This window comes from Aricia agestis, chromosome 19, assembly GCF_905147365.1.
Source record: "Aricia agestis chromosome 19, ilAriAges1.1, whole genome shotgun sequence".
NCBI lineage: Eukaryota > Metazoa > Arthropoda > Insecta > Lepidoptera > Lycaenidae > Aricia > Aricia agestis.
The window spans coordinates 1,311,077-1,327,764 of record NC_056424.1 but is presented as its reverse complement, the minus strand read 5'-3'; the positions used below and the strand labels follow the sequence as shown (position 1 = coordinate 1,327,764).

At 38.7% G+C, this 16,688-nt stretch overlaps 3 protein-coding genes across 9 annotated transcripts in view; 2 read left to right on the top strand and 1 right to left on the bottom strand.

Annotated features, from left to right (window-relative positions):
- LOC121736801 (igLON family member 5) overlaps positions 1 to 16,688 on the bottom strand; it is a 113,429-nt gene that overhangs the window by 44,411 nt on the left and 52,330 nt on the right. The gene's annotated exons all lie outside the window — the stretch shown is intronic.
- LOC121736805 (vegetative cell wall protein gp1-like) lies at positions 5,725 to 8,308 on the top strand. The gene is made up of 3 exons (XM_042128205.1): positions 5,725 to 5,806; positions 6,674 to 6,910; positions 7,664 to 8,308. Exons 1-3 carry the CDS (start codon positions 5,776 to 5,778, stop codon positions 8,164 to 8,166), a joined length of 771 nt encoding a protein of 256 aa, XP_041984139.1. The 5' UTR covers positions 5,725 to 5,775; the 3' UTR covers positions 8,167 to 8,308.
- LOC121736802 (vegetative cell wall protein gp1-like) lies at positions 14,020 to 16,650 on the top strand. Of its 4 annotated transcripts, none has more exons than XM_042128199.1 (5): positions 14,033 to 14,069; positions 14,352 to 14,477; positions 14,625 to 14,747; positions 14,894 to 15,174; positions 15,841 to 16,650. In XM_042128199.1, the coding sequence occupies exons 1-5, from the start codon at positions 14,039 to 14,041 to the stop codon at positions 16,288 to 16,290; spliced, it is 1,011 nt and encodes a 336-aa protein (XP_041984133.1). In that variant the 5' UTR covers positions 14,033 to 14,038; the 3' UTR covers positions 16,291 to 16,650. The 4 variants fall into 4 exon arrangements, with proteins under 4 accessions (XP_041984131.1, XP_041984133.1, XP_041984132.1 ...); XM_042128198.1 differs by having other exon boundaries at positions 14,352 to 14,747; positions 15,841 to 16,063; positions 16,172 to 16,650; XM_042128200.1 differs by having other exon boundaries at positions 14,352 to 14,747; positions 15,841 to 16,063; positions 16,100 to 16,217.

Here is a 16,688-nt window from a genome sequence, read left to right as displayed (position 1 = left end):
TCATCCAATATTTTTTCGAATCAGAAACCCTCCGATAGCGAAAGCCACGCTTACATATTCCAAAATGGCCGAACCGGCAGTGCATTTGCAAGTTCCATCAAAGGCATTTTTACTCCCGTATAAACTTTACCCCTTTCGTCGGGAACTTTCCCCAAAAATGCTGGCAACATTATAATTTCGCCCGACAGAACATAATGTTCTAATTTCGAAAGTTCGAATGAGCACGTAGAACAGGAGTTTTTTATCAAAGAGAATTTTTCTCCGCGCCAAAGTTTTATAATAATCATCATCACACCTTTGAGACTATATTTGAAAGAGGGGTAATGAGTCTCAAAATTACGTCACAAATCTGCTATTCTAATGCAGTTTCTATCTAGTCAGTTCCTTATGAACCTACAAAATCGTATTCGCATCAAATTGATTGAGATTTAATGACAATACAATCTTGTAATTTGATATAAAACATGGATCTAACAAGCAACGATCTTAATACGCACGTACGTACTCAAGTACGTACCTTTATATCAATAATATAATACGTGTTAGGTACGTGCATATTATGACGGGGTGCAGCGGGGCGCAATTCCTTTTCGTTTTTAATACGAAATCCGCTATTGAGATCATAAAAAATATGAAAAATACCACCCGTTGCTGCGTCTTGTCAAAATGTACGCGTACCTTAACAGTAGAAAGAGCAGGGTTTTGAAGTGTTTGCTTATTTATGAGTATTTAACATCAAATTTTTAGATGATGAGAAAAGCAAAACTTAGATTCAAAGTTTTTGCTTCACTTGGCAATTTTAATGATGAATAAAATATAAAATATTGTATAAAGTATTAAAGTAAAAGTTCTCTAAGTGGGGTGTCGTAAGTTCGTCGGGATGTTTGTAGCTATTAAGTGAGGAACGGTGTTCCGGGGCGGGGTGACAAGACTAAAAAATGTCTGCTACAGAAACAGGAGAAATTCTTTAAGAGTGTTTTAATTTATTACACTGTGTCAATGGGGATTGCGGTATAAAATTGTAAAGGAAAGTGTAGCCAGAAAAACTAAATGTTACGTAAAGGTGACCAAAAATATACTATTTTTGTCTTGTAATATATTTAAAGCATTTACAGAAGAAATAGTTAGGTAAAAATATAGACCCGGTAACTGAGGAGTTTTATATTGAAATATTATCTTTAGCAAGTTATGAAATAAAACAATATTTGTAATCGAAATAGAATTGATTGTTTATTTCTGACATATTATTGTCTTATTATATTATTAACTTTGTATCCTAAAAGTAAAGAAAATTTATTTACATAATTTTTCCGAAATCTAAATCTCATGCCATCTTTAGTCAGAATATGTCAAAAAAATTTGTCAGAATTTAGCTAATGTCACAAAAGTTTAGTCAAAAGTTTGCCTTTGTCAGAAATTTTAAGTCCGAATTTTTCGTTTGTCAGAATACGTGGTGTCAGATTTTAATGGTCAGAATTTATGGTCATGTGTCCAGGTATTATTGACACGGGCTGGGCGTGTAGACAACAGCGGGGCCCACACATGGCTGACCGGATCTCCCGTAGCTGATGATTGGCCTATCGATGACCGGGCTGCCAAGTTCACCGAAGCAGATGGTGCTGCCATCGTCCGCCTTGATGCAGCGCCACGGTGCAGCAAAAGCTGTGGCGATGAGAGCTGGAAGCGTGACGGTTTTGTGTCAGAATTTTGACAGTCGAAAGTTTTTAATCAGAAATGTCACAAGAATATTGATTCACTTGGATGACATTGTCATGAGTGGAGATACTCATGTATATATAATATGTATGTATGTTGCTTATAAAGTGATACTTTACAAGCTGTCTGCATTAGCTCAAAAAGTCCACGCTCGCGATAAGACCTCACGTCGGTTCATTTGACGACCTCTGTGGCTCAATTGGTTGAGTGTGTGGCAGCTCAAGCCAGGGGTCGCGGGTTCGAATCCCGCCGACGGAACAAAAAGTTTTCAATGTTCCCGGGTCTGGATGTGTATTAAATATGTGTATGATATAATAAAAATCTTAAATATATGTATAGTATAATATATTTCCGTTGTCTGGTACCTGTAACACAAGTCCTTCAGGTACTTAGCACGGGGCCAGACTGACGTGGTGTGAAGCGTCCATAGATATTATTATTATTACTATATGAAAAGATATGCCAAGGAATGACAGTAAGCTTGTCAAAAATCTATTATTATTGCCAGCGTGTAACAAATATGAAGCTCTGATTTAAAAAAAAGTCAGTTTTACAAAACAGTAACAAAGTCTCTCGTAGACGCTGTCTACGACGCGTAGCGAGCCTACGCGTTTTTGTAGACGTCTACGAATCTATCGATTTTTGTCTTCCTTGGGATAAATACAAGAGAGTGAAAATTGAGAGAAAAAAAAACAGAATGAAAGTAAAAAGTTTTTTTTTTTTTTAAATAAATCTTACCCAGGAGAAGCAGCGTCCGCAGTATGTGCATGTTGTCTAATCTAATAACTAGCACCTAGCTGCTGCTTTTATATACACCTATGTATATAATATATGTACAGTCCACTGCATAATCATTTGGATTAATAAAATATTATTTTTAACATTTTTAGATGATTAAAAAAGGGGAGGTTTTTCAAATCGACCTTTTGTTTTTTATTTATTTAATAAATTTGTCGTTGATGAACCAATTTTGATTATTCTTTTTTTGTTAAAAAGAGGACATTTCAAAGGTGGTCCCATGACAAAGATAAACTTTTTAAAGTAGGCCTTTTTTGTCAAAATTATCTCTTAAAAAGAGACAAATTCAACCCTTCTCGAATCGTATCATTCCGGAAATTCCTCAAGACATTTCATACACATTTTCGGGAAATCACACAGACATAACCACTGAAAAGGAATCCAGAACTACCTTTACTCCCGGTAAGGCTTTGTGAATACACAAAAGCATAGACCATAGCGAAAAATATGTCACAACTGTGCAGAATACTTTTACCGATAATAAAAAATTTAAAAGTAAGTATATCTTGACCACATTTACGAGTATTGTAACCTTTGCCAATATCATAGTACATAACGCATCTTTTAAAATTCATACCAATCGGAAAATTCGAGCATTCAAGCGACAATACATTCTTATTAGACTGCACCTATTTGGCGTTGTTTTAAATGGGTAAAAAATAAGGGTCTTTTTCAATATGCCAATAGTTTTTTGTTCATTTTAATTACGTAAAAGAATAAAATGCTAAAAGAATATAAGATACGCCTTACGGCAGAAAAACTAGTATTAAGGTAGCCTATTTATCTTGTTTTTCTCTCACAGAATTATCTAGGTTTATTACATTAGCACATAGACATTAAAAGTAATGTTCGCGCCATATTGTGCTGCCATGTTTGTTGTGACATCACAGAATAAAGTAATAAGATAAGCCCGAATATATATTAAACTAGATGTCCCGCGCGGCTTCGCCCGCGTAAATTAGAAATTTTACAGAATCCGTAGGTACATTTTCCCATAAAAAATATTTCCCCCGTTTTTCCCACATTTTCCTGAGTTTCTTCTGTCGTATTAGTCTTAGAGTAATAATATAACCTTCTCGATAAATGATGAGTCTTACTCGATAAATGATCTATCTAACACTGAGATAAGTTTTTAAATCGGACCTGTAGTTTCTGAGATTGACGCGTTCAAGCAAACATACTCTTCAGGTTTATAATATTAGGTAGATATAGATTTTTTTTAATTATCGCTTGGCAAACTCGAGTCTCGATCTAAAATACTATGAAATGGTATAATATGGTAGTGATGATGATGATGATGATGATGAAGAATGTAATTTGCATAGTAGCATATGCTTTCTGTTCTTAAAACAACGCCGAAACTCCCGAACTTGTATCTATAAAGAATCAGGAATTCTCTCAGCACCTTCCGAACCACGTTATACCAGGTATATCTCGGTGCAAAATCTTACTTGTTGGTAGCATATGCTTAGAATACTTCTCACGAAACCGAAGTCACCATATGTTTCCCTATAACTTTTGAGGAGTTCCCTCGATTACTTATGGATCCTTCATCAGATCACCACTTTTCTGAATATAATACCAAATTGGGATGATATACCAAAAGAAAAATTTTGAAAATCGGTTAACAAACGGCGGAGTAATCGTTGAATATAAGAAAACGAACATAACACCTCCCCCATTTTGAAAGTCGGTTAAAATTGTAGCCTATGTGTTATTTATTTAATATTTTAATCAGCACATGAATTGAATAACAAAATTTTTTTCAAATTAATCGTAGCACCATCTGTCAGGACAAACTAAAATTGAAATAGAATAATATTGAATGCGATGATAGCGCCGTCCGCCGGATCTAATGTAAAACATTCCAAAATCAACAACTCCTTATAAATAAGAAATTAATTGAAAAAACATTTTCCAGTAGACCAAACTGTAAATCTAAACCATTCTCGAATCTCCACGAACACACACAAAAAATTTCATCAAAATTGGTCCAGTCGTTTAGGAGGAGTTCAGTCACATACACACGCACACAAGAAATATATATATTAAGATATAGAATTCTTTAGAAATTTTGCTTCTAGAATATTTGAGATAAAAAATGATCTAAATAAATTAACCTCTCGAATACCGGGATGTTAAAATTCTATTGAGCCTCAAATACCGCGTTCTATAGCGCCATTCAAATTTTTCGAATTTATTTTTTCAAGTTTTACAAAATTTGCGCCAATCAGGAACTAATTTAGCGCATTCTTTTTGTAGCCAGCTTCATACTCTTAAAAATAGTGTATAGAACAAACGAAATTAAATCTTAAGGACACTAAAATAAGTAACAAAACAGCGTGAGGTCTAGTGCATCAGCTGGCTCATTAAGAGGATACACCAGGGGCTAGAGAAATGAAAAAAAATACGTGTAATATTTATAGCTGTCTCCCTTACCTCAAGCCTATACCGCAGAACGCGATAGAGACTACTGAGGAAATTCAACGATTCGTTGTCCCCTGATTCCTTCTCCAAAACTTAACCGATTTAAGTCATTTTTTCATTAAAGATTAAAGAAAGGCTTGAGCTGTGTTCCTGTTTTGTTTTTTTTTTTTTTTTTGTAAAATCTAGCCAAATTTATTTCCTTGATGTTTGAACACAGCGGAAAATCTGGCCATTTTTTTGGGTTTTTGAACTTTCATATCTTATTTAATAATTAAATTATGAAAAAAAAGAAAACATAGGGACATTGTACTAGTGGCCGTAGATATTCAGGAAAAAAATTATAACTCTACTAGCATTATCCAGGGAGGAAACAGGGGACAACGTTTGTATGGAAAAAAGGGTGGTGTGGACTCCTCTTAACGTGCCGGTGGTACACAGAGGTATTTTACGGGTGGCACGTTAAGGTTTCGGTGGGGTTCAAGAGGTTAATATATATCCCATTATTCAAATTTGGAATACCTACTCTTTGAATTTGAACTTTGTAAATCATTGGTTTTTTTTTTATTTGAAATATTTTCGGCTAGCTCCATACTCATTCGGTTTTTACTTTTTACTTTTCTTGATATGTAGTTTTTATCTCGGAAAGTCATTAGAAAAATTGCTATGAATTTTTTCTTTGCTAAATCTGTCTTATCGTCGAACAAATACAAATTCGAATCGAGACAAGGATGAACGCTTGATTGATGATGGATTAAACAAATAAAAAAGTTAAATATTTGAAAATGGAACACTTAAATATGGCGGGCGTGCGTTGGGAGTAGAGTAGAGGCAATCATGGGGCGATCGGTAGCTTTGGGATTCATAGGTGAGTTAGTTTAAATTACGCAAGAAAACGTAATTATAATAACTAGAGATCGCCCAATGGTCGAAATTCGACCTTAGTTTCAACGACATTAGGACTACTACCTATGTTTTGAAAAAAAAAATTGACTTTATCATATCTTTTTCAACTCTTGTCTCTGGGACTCAGCTGATCTCACACTGGCCGTGTAAGCATTGTCCTATAGTATCTAATATTCAATAAAAAAAACTATAATCCATTTTCAATTTGTCACCTTGTTGTCAATGTTGTCAACAGACTTCAACCATAAATAAAAGAGTTCAATTCGTATGTATAGGCTTGTCACTCAGAAAATCTGTCATTTTTCCTAGTGTGTGTGTTGTAGTGTGTGTAATGTTTTATTTGATAAAAGAATGTATGATAAAAGCATAATTTCAAAATAATATTAGCTCGATGCACTCCTTCACCATATAAACTATAACTGTGCAAAATTTCATTCACCTACGTTTCCCCATTTTTCATCAAAAGGGATACAAAGTTTTTGGCTCACATATTAATATAAAAGCTCGTTTATAATAAGAGTCAAGACAATTTAATATTAATTTTAATTATTATAATGAAAATTAATTATTTAATTTTGTACAAAACTGAATGATTACTTATAAGAGTGTGTTTAAAAAGGAATGTTTTGCTTTTATATAATAAAAAAAAAAAATGTTATTCTTTTGTTTTTGTTAAACGCAACGTTTTTATCACGCGTAAAATAAAATCCCGCCGAACTGTGCATTTTCGTGATAAAAATTAATCAATGGCGCAGCAGTTTCATCGTGATACCGCGACCAATCTTCCTTAGGAAGATATATTTATTTTGACAACCTAACCCTTTTTCAGCGCTCATAGCGTCGTCATTGGCGGCACCCGCGCCCCAGTACCCATGCTGGCCCGATCCGTGCCCGGAGCCCTGTCCGGAGCCGGACCTCTGCAACCCCTGTCAGCCGGACCCCTGCAACCCCTGTCAGCCGGACCCCTGTAACCCCTGTCAGCCGGACCCCAGCGACCCCTGCCAACCGGAGCCGTGGCCGCAGCCTCTACCGGAACCATGCCCCGACAACAACGATCCAGCGCCAAGTAAGTTAGACTTCAATCCCCTAGGCTCATCCCCTTGCTTCTAAAAAGATCATCACTTTGTATACAGACTTTCAAGTTATGCAGCTTGTTCTTGCCCGATACGTTAGAAATGTGGTTTGACAGACAAGGACAAAGTCTAGTTCGTGACAGTAGAAGAATATTTATATAATACGAGACATACTTCAAACAACTGATTTTAAGATTTGACCAATCACGAACTGGATCGAGAAGGAACGAAGCTGCATTAACATTGAATTAATTTATAAGAATCTGAGTACAGATGTTCACTAGTATCACGTCTGTATAAAATTCATATCCCAGCTTCAGACTTCTTTCAATTATAATCCAAGATGGAACGAAAAGATTAGCTGCGATTTATACATCCATATTTCACGGAAATTGTCCTTCAATCGGGACAGAAATCAATAACGGTGCGGCACTTCTGTGCGGCGTTCCTTGCGTTTTCAAATTGAAAAAAAACCCGTGTTGCACTCCGGGAGTTCTGGCAGAAGTGACAACGAAACAGCAGCAGCAGCAGGCAAATAAAAAAAGAGAGAGAGAGAGAGACAACTTCCTCTCCTACGCTGCACTGGCTTACTTTTACTTTGTCTTACGAATTTGCGATCAGGTCATATTTTCTAAAGCAAATTTCACATTTTACACCCTTTTCAAAAAAAGTGCACAAAGCCGCAAAATACCTATTAGCTTTTCACCTAAAAAAAATGTTGACAGCTGACGTAAACTTTTTTTCAGACCCCTGCGGCAACGGACCTATCAGGGTGCTGGTGCCCCGCTGTGATATCAAAGATCGGCTGACGAGCGCCGGTTTCCGAGCGCTGCCCATGAACGGTGGAGTGCTGTACGTGATGAACCATCCCGACCTCGTCATCACGCCTCCGCCCATCCTGGTGCGGCAGCAACCCCTGGCTCCGATCCTCCCGCCGGCAATCAACGTCCAACCGAAGCAGCTGGGTCCGATCACCCCACCTCCGATCTGCGTGCGTCCCGCTCCGATTCCACCGATCACTCCACCACCGATCTGCGTCCGTCCGGAGCCTCTAGGCCCTATCACTCCTCCCCCCATCGTCGTCAAGCCTCCATGCCCGCCCCCGGTCAACCCCAATCCCATCACCATCTGCCAGCCCGACCTACCACCAATCCAGCCTCCTCAGATAGTGGTGCGTCCACCCAGTCCTCCCAGCATCCAAACGCCTCAACTGTACCTCCGACTGTGCCAGTTGGCTAGGCAGCAGTAAACCTTGGCATATCCCCAAGAAAATGCATCAGCTATGTATTTAACCCATTTACCTTGTGTGTAGCAGCAGGTACCCAGTATGTTTCGTGTTTTTTATGTTTGTAAATATGGCGTGTTTCAGTTGGCAATAAATTACTATCATGAAAATAGTTTATAGAGTATCCCATCATATAATAATAATCCATACTAATAATTGTAAATGCGAAAGTGTCCTGTCTGTTACCTCTTCTCTACCTCTAAAAAGAAATACTTAGAGTTCCGGGAAAGGACATTAGATACTTTTTATCCCGGAAAAATATATGGTTACTGCGCTATAAACGAATTTTGGCTGTGTAGCTGCGAGTGTCATCTAGCAGTAAGTATAATAAATAAGAAATGAGAGGTGTCAGGGGACACCGGGATGGAACGAAGTTATATAAAAACCCGCCATAGAGGAATGGTAGAATTTAAAATTTCCCGCCAGTTGACGTCATCGCCACATCAACGCCCTTCGCAGGTACTAAATAAGTGTCGGTCAAAAAGTGTCGTTACAACTTTTTCCGTCTAGTCCCCTTTCGCAACGTGCGATAAGGAACTTCGTTCCAATAAGAAAAACGGACAAATACTATTTTATGTATGGCCCTTACCGGTAACTAAAATGATTAAAATGAGTTAAAAGTTAATGTATTTAATGAGTTTCTCACGCCGGTTTTTCTTGTCGGGTTAGTTCCCGAACCGGTAGTAGACACCATGTAGACCTTCTGAGAATATTTGTTTCAAATTTATTTAGAAATAAATAATTTTTATTTTAAAATGCCTTTAAATTGGATAAGGTAAGAGTGAGAGATCCCTCTTTAGATTGGGTCATCAATTATTATGATGGATAGGCGTGAGAAGCGTACAATGTACATCGATCGAGGCCAATCATTGACGAATATTATGTACTTATATGTCTACATTATTGTAATCGCTTGTCCGGTCCTTCTATTCTATTTATATTTGACTTGGTTTAAAAAATATGTGTGGCACTCGGGGACTGCCGCTGTAAAGCATAGTTTTTTACCAACTTATATAATATATTCGCATATTTCTAGTCGCACGCACACAAGCACCGTGCCGAAGTCTGCCGAACTGAAACGACGTTAGACTCGATGCACACCGCCGCACCGCTGTGTCTGTCGGAGTATTTAAACTCTAAAAAATATTTTTTAGTATTTAAATAATTTGTAGTACTATCTATTTATATATTTTTTAGTGTTTAAATATTTAGTAGTAAATTTACTACAACATATTTAACCACCAAAAAAAATTTTTTTTAATATTTTGTAAAAAAAATTTGTGTAGGAACCTAGGTAATTACTATTTTAAGCTGAAAAATAACTCAAACATGTTAAATATTTTCGTATGAGAAAATGATTTTGGTATTACGTATGTATGAGAATTTCGATGGCACCCGGTCCCTTAAAAGAAGTTTTTGAATCTGTGAATCTTAAAATCCTTGGCCATCTTGAGCCTGCAATCTGCATTACTGCCTGCATTCATTGTAATAAAATCTATCTATCCTTTAACACTACGTCATCCAACATACAGTTTTTTACGCTGGAGAATATAAAGGGTAGAAAAAAAATTAGAACTTTACTCCAATGGCGTGATGGTGGTGATCAGTAACAACCATCGCATGTGGCGACGGTGGTGGCGATTACGTGGTGGTGGTACTGTATACTAATTGGACGACAATAAATGATACTTTCAAATGGTGTTGGTTTTATTGGTGGAAATTCACGTTTATTCGACGAACATAAACATAATAATAAGGAATTCCTCATTTAAAACTTAAATTATGCTAGAAAATTGTAGGTGCCGAATAGGTTAAATATTTTCCTGTACGAACCCGTCTACACTAGCATATAACATTATAATTGCAAAAGTGCTGGTTAAGGGTGAAGCCAAACGAGCGTAATTTTGTGAGTCATGAGTCGCAGAAATTCAGTCGCGTAAATATCTTTTCATACAAATCATGACTCACAAAATTACGCTCGTGTGAATCAAACAAGACTTTTGTATGGAACTGAATGCAACAGAATTTCTGCCAGCCGAAATTTTGCGACTCACAACCCACAAATTACGCTCGTTTGGCTTCACCCTAAGTGTGTGTCTTTCTGTTCTTTTAGGGCCTGTTTCACCACTGATAAGTGCCGGATAGGCTATCCACCACTTAACTTGACAGATTATGGAGAATCTGTCAAATAAGTTGTGGATAGCCTATCCGGAACTTTATCAGGAAGTGGTGAAATAGGCCCTTAGGCCTGAGCAAGCGAGATGTCACTATCAGTAACACTGCGTGGTAAAAAAGGACGTGTGATACATGACAGCAGAACTCTTTTTTTACGTCCAGTCGGCACTTATCGGCACGTTGACAATTTAATCTCATAGAATTCATGTTCAATCAGGCCTGTGTAAGTGTATACGTACACATATTTTACACACATTTTATGTAAACCAATTTCGGTTTCGTTTGACAGCTCGAGATTGTGCTCGTATATTATGGTATCGTATGTATGCTCTTCACTTTGATTTTGATGGTATTTGGTAATTGAGATACTATCGGGTCCCGAATGTACAAGAGCTTCGACACAAATAAACAACTTTAACTTTAATAGATTTCTACGCCACTTCACGAAAATTTAATATTTCCGGCATATTTTTGATTGTAATACAAAATTCGTAAACGAATAGTAAAAACTTTTGACTGTATTAAAAAACTATAGCTGTCAACAGGGCGGCCGCTGCCTTCTCCCCACAATTAAACAACTTAATTATTACTCAGCTCATAATTTAAAAATAACCCCTCAACATAATCACGGAATTCCAACCCCACAGACGTTTCCTTCCCCAATTTGTTTTATATTTATACTTTACGGACGCCATTTTGAAAAATGGCGTTATTTCTTTTTCATTTCAATTTTTTATGAAATCCGTTTGAATTCCTTTATTATCACGCTTTTATTAGCTAAATGCAAACGTGAACATGAAACTAAGCTAATTGTTTCATTCTTATATTTATTGCACGCTATCGTTTAAAATTAGTAGCATTATAATCGCCTTTACTGAGCTCTATTAACTAATTTACCTCCTTAATTTTATACTATTAAAAAATCCGCACTTAGCCCTCCCGGTTGCAATAAAAAAAGCCATTTCTGCCTATTTTTGCTCGATAATATAAAAAATGCAAGTGTAGTAGTACTGCGTACATCCGTCTTGCACTAGGCCAGTTCTTCTCATTTATGGAAAAATTTCACCCTCATTAGGGATAACCGACATGGCAACACGAATTAAATTATAGGAGGAATGAATTTTAAAATTCAGCGTCTTAAAGACTAAGATTGCAAATCAAAATAAAGCAAATTTACACTTACATCGGTAAACATACTTTGAAGTTGTGTAAAAGAAAATCTAGAGACATACAAGACGAGAGAACAAATACTAGATCCTGGAGTTCGCAAACAAATTACGATAAAGCGCTTTACACCCGATAGACCTGGGCCTTTAGTCAAGTTGCATTCGATAACGCCTCCGTGGTCTAGTGGTTTAGAGCGCAGCTCTTGACTCGGAGATCCGGAGTTCCATTCCCGCGTTGAAAACATGTTACTTACAAGTTTGGTTAGGACAATGCAGGCTGATCGCCTGATTGTCTGACAAGTGAGATGATCCATGCGTCGGATGAGCATGTAAAAGGTCAGTCCTGTGCCTGCAGATCTCTCGCCAGTCGTGTCGGTCTTCCGCCCCACTGGGTTATGACACTAAAGGAATACAAGAGTGCTCTTGTGTGCTGCACACACACTTGGGCACTATAAAATTACTCCTGTGCAACTGGCTTGGTTTCAATGCAACCGGCCACCGTTACCAAAACCGTTGTGGGAGTGATTATATTATTCGATAATTCCATAAATATAAATTAAAAATGCATTGGATTTGACGTAGCCATTACAAGTTCCAAGTTAAAGCGCCATAAAGCATAAAGAGGACGCTAAAACGCTATGGAGACCAATTTTATGACGTGGAGTCCAATTTTACGACATTAATGAATTATTTAGCAGCAATAGTTATTTTGGACTCTTAAACTGGGTGTTTATTAGAAAATATCGACAAGATGTAGGTAGAAAGCTAGACTATTAACAGCTTAACACTAATAGTTTCACATAAGATCAAAATCAATAACTTATGAGGAAAAGAAAAATTTATATTTGGCACGTCACAGTTTTCAGGTTATTTCAGTTTTGGACACTATAATTCTTATAATTATTTCTATTTATTACTGACTGACTGACTAAAAATTGCAACGGTTACTTAATAAGTATAATGCAATAAAATCATAATTTCAACTTAGTAAATTTTTTTTTATGAAATAAGGGGGCAAACGAGCAAACGGGTCACCTGATGGAAAGCAACTTCCGTCGCCCATGGACACTCGCAGCATCAGAAGAGCTGCAGGTGCGTTGCCGGCCTTTTAAGAGGGAATAGGGTAATAGGGGAGGGTAGGGATGGGAAGGAATTAGGGGAGGGTAGGGAATTTGGGCCTCCGGTAAACTCACTCACTCGGCGAAACACAGCGCTAGCGCTGTTTCACGCCGGTTTCCTGTGAGCCGACCCATTCGTGCCGAAGCATGGCTCTCCCACGTAGAAAATTGGACTCAAAGTGATATAATATTATGTACAACAACCCTTGCATATCCCTATCTCTAGCCTCTAGTCCTTGCTCGAAGAGTCGAACTCTATCCACAGATAAAATTGTTTTTTCATCCATTATCGCACGACGTGTCCAAACTGCATTTCATTACCAATAGCATGACGTTCCATGTTCAAAACCATGTCAGTTTATAGCGTACGAAATTTAAAAATTTAAATATTTAATAACGGAATTTTTCAAACGTTAAAAAACTTTTGTCCGGAGCGAATTTTTATGTTAATAAAATTAACAAAATTTGGGTTTCACACTGTGTGCGACGCTGCGGGACATTTTCAAGTTGATACATGCATTGTTTTATTCAGCATGTTGTTTCGAACATGTTTACTTTATACTGAATAGATTGCATTAAATTAGGTCATGGCCGAAGAGAATAAAGTGGATGGCAAAGTACTTATATTTTATATAATATAATAGTACATTGCGAATGCCAGTAATATTATAAAAAAAAAATTAAAATTTAAAACTCTGGAACGAACTATCACCGGAAGTATTTCCGGACCAATACGACATGCAAACCTTAAAGACTAATTCAAATTCAAATTCGAATTTGAATTAGTCTTAAAGGTTTGCATGTCGTATTGGTCCGGAAGAGCGTATTCCCTCCTAAAAAGGCCGCCAACGCACCTGCAGCTCTTCTAATGTTGCGAGTGTCCATGGACGATGGTTGTTGCTTTCATCCCCTTCATCAGGTGACCCTTTTGCTCGTTTGCCCCCTTATTTTATAAAAAATCTAATCCAAATGCTGATCCAAAATCATTAAAAAACATTCTAAACAATCAACCAAAAGGAAAACTATAGTGATAAAAATTATGGAATATTTTATCATTTAAGTATGTTGAAAATAGGAGTAGAAGTTTATGCTGCTGTAGAGCACAGCAGAAATGTGAATAGAGATACTGACAGATTTTTGGTGACAAAATGACAGATTTCCTTAGTCAATCTGTTATCTCTTTCCATGGTGACCACGTGAAGCGTGCCACCATTGAAAGAGATTTTGAAAACATCGCATAAAATCAACTCTTTAACACTAGGCCTAAGAAAACGTAGCGTAATCGCAATTAGTATGAATGCTCCGTTAGTTTGACATGCCTATCAGCCGTTTTAAATATATAAGGTGTCGGAGGACGTCCATCATCAGACGATCAAGATGGTGGTGGGCAAAGTGTTTTGGCTTACTGGTATACCCCATATTTTATTTTAAAAATAACTTTTAGTTTTAAGAACATGTTTTCTTCTTTATCATTTTTGGCTTCAATGTGATTTTTTTCAGTATACTCTACGTTCTTAATATTTCAGATTTTTTCCAGACGTTAAAAAGTAAAAATGCATAGGCTACATTCATGTTTTTATCGAGAGGCTTGGTGGGAAAGACAACAATGGTCCGAAACCTCTACAGAATTATTGAGTTTTAAATGTTATAAGTTTTACTGTTGCTTTACAATTATGTTTGTATGTTTCAGTACTGATCCTCAGCACGGCATTCGGGCAGCCTGTCCCTGACTACCCGTGCCCGTGTCCGTGTCCACCACCAGAGCCTTGCGACCCCTGCGTGCCGTACAACCCCTGCCCCAGCCCGTGCCCCGAGCGCCCCTGTCCGTCGCCTTGCCCACCGCCATGCCCGGAACCGTACGATCCAAGCAACCCCTGTCCATCACCTTGCCCGGAACCGTATGATCCAAGCAATCCATGCCCGTCGCTCTGCCTATCGCCTTCCCCGGAACCCTCTCCGGAATCGTACGACCCCTGCAATCCATGCCCATCCTCTGGCTCCTACGATCCTTGCAACGTCATCAACATCAAGCCGTGCAATCCCTCCGCGCCGCTTATCAACTGGGAATACGGCCGAGCTCCAGCTGGTAAGTTGAAGACACCTTGTAACGTTGAACTCAGGAAGCATTGGAAACCATTTCATGTTTGACCTCGTTTTGTGTAGTGACCACTGCTGAATGCCCATTATTTTGGCCATAAGTGGAATGCTTCTAAGAATTCGTTTCATGTCCAGGTGCAGTCATCGTCAAGCCGGGGGTCATTAGGTTCCCGAGGCCGGCGCCCATCCTCATCAAACCCGGCTTGGTGAGGCCCCCGAGGCTCCCCAAGATCTGGGTGAAGCCGGCCCCAGTGCAGCCACCTGCGCTTCGTCCCATCGTAGTTAGGCCACCGCCAGTACAGCCACCGACGCCGAAGCCAATCTTCGTGAGGGTTCCCCCTGTGACGCCACCGCAGCCCGGGCAGATCCTGGTCAGACCTCCCCCCGTCCAGCCACCGAGGATACCATGCATCAGGGTAAGATATTGCATCAAATATAAATTACTACAACAACACGGTAAAAATATCCGCCATTCTAGCTCGCGCCAAGCAAGCCTGACAAATTAATAATGAGGCAGCCTCGAAAACAAAAACTCACCGACAAATAGCGAGCCGTATTTGTGAAGCGAAAGCTCACATTGTTAAAAATATAAAACTATTTCAAGCCGCAGAATATCTAGTTCATCTTGAAAACTATATTTCGTTACGTTTTCAAACTAAATAAGTAGGTTAGTTCGGAATCTCAGTGCGAGCTACAAAGGGGCGTACAGAGCGGGCTCGCTACAGTCTCACTTCCTGCGAGTTATATAATGGTCACAATATGACGCCATTTCGACACTTTTCCAGTAAAAATGCCAACTACAACGCACGCAAACCCATGATAATAAAAACAAGCGATTACGGTCATGTTGAATAAATAAAATAAATAAATAAACGTTTATTCTGCCACCATTAAATTTTACACATAATAATATGACAGGTCAACCTATTCAGTATTCTACAGCTAATTCATAAATTAAAAACTCTCAAAGGTTAACAAAAGAGAAAAAATGACGTAAAGAAAGAGCCATTTCATTATGACAGGTGCTGCTAACTACAATTCCTTCCTACACAGTCTCTTTAAATAACACTATGTTTTTGCAGGTCCAGCCACCAGCAGTAGTCCCCCCGAGGCTCCCAACGCTCGTGATACAGCCACCCAGGATCCTCGTGCCCCAGGCCCCGACTGTTTGCTTCAGAGCCTGCCCACCAACCAGCTTCAAGACCGTAGGCTGCGCTAAAATCACTGTTTGCCCACCAAACCCCTGCCCAGAACCTAGCCCCTGCCCATGCCCGAGCCCATACCCAGAACCAAGCCCATGCCCATGCCCATGGCCGGAGCCCAGCCCATGCCCATGCCCAGAGCCATGCCCAGAGCCTAGTCCATGCCCATGGCCATGTCCAGAACCTAGCCCATGCCCATGCCCAGAGCCACGCCCAGAACCTAGCCCGTGTCCATGGCCATGCCCAGAACCTAGCCCGTGCCCCTGCCCAAGCCCATGCCCCTGCCCGAGCCCATGCCCCTGCCCTAGCCCATGCCCAGAGTGGATGTGAACGTAGCCTACTCTCCCTATAACGATCAATAATTTAGATCTCTCTTAAACATTAGTATTCCACCGATGCCTATTCCTTATTATGAAACATACTAGCACGTTTCTGTGTTCACAGAAAAATTGCTAAAGCACTTCGAGCAATCCAACACTGAATAGACCGCGCATAGGCCATTAGCGTCTTTCAGGCCTCCTAGACTAAAAGGAAAGCATTATGTAACAAATAAACAAACTATTCCACTCCTTGTTTAGGTCTTAGATATGTTTTCGAAAGAACTAAATTGTTTCTTTTAATAGATCTCCGAGAATATTATAGTCGCCATATTTACAATTGTGTGTTTTGATCGAAATATACGGGTACTGTGAAATACTGTTGTCTCTTTTACCCAATACTGCTACTTA

Coding starts and splice junctions, on each gene's coding strand:
- LOC121736802 (XM_042128197.1), top strand. CDS start 14,039: ATGGTGGTGGGCAAAGTGTTTTGGCTTACTG. Junction 14,070..14,351: donor CAAAGTGTTTTGGCTTACTG/GTATACCCCATA, acceptor TGTATGTTTCAG/TACTGATCCTCAGCACGGCA. Junction 14,748..14,893: donor ATACGGCCGAGCTCCAGCTG/GTAAGTTGAAGA, acceptor TTTCATGTCCAG/GTGCAGTCATCGTCAAGCCG.
- LOC121736805 (XM_042128205.1), top strand. CDS start 5,776: ATGGGGCGATCGGTAGCTTTGGGATTCATAG. Junction 5,807..6,673: donor GGTAGCTTTGGGATTCATAG/GTGAGTTAGTTT, acceptor ACCCTTTTTCAG/CGCTCATAGCGTCGTCATTG. Junction 6,911..7,663: donor CAACAACGATCCAGCGCCAA/GTAAGTTAGACT, acceptor ACTTTTTTTCAG/ACCCCTGCGGCAACGGACCT.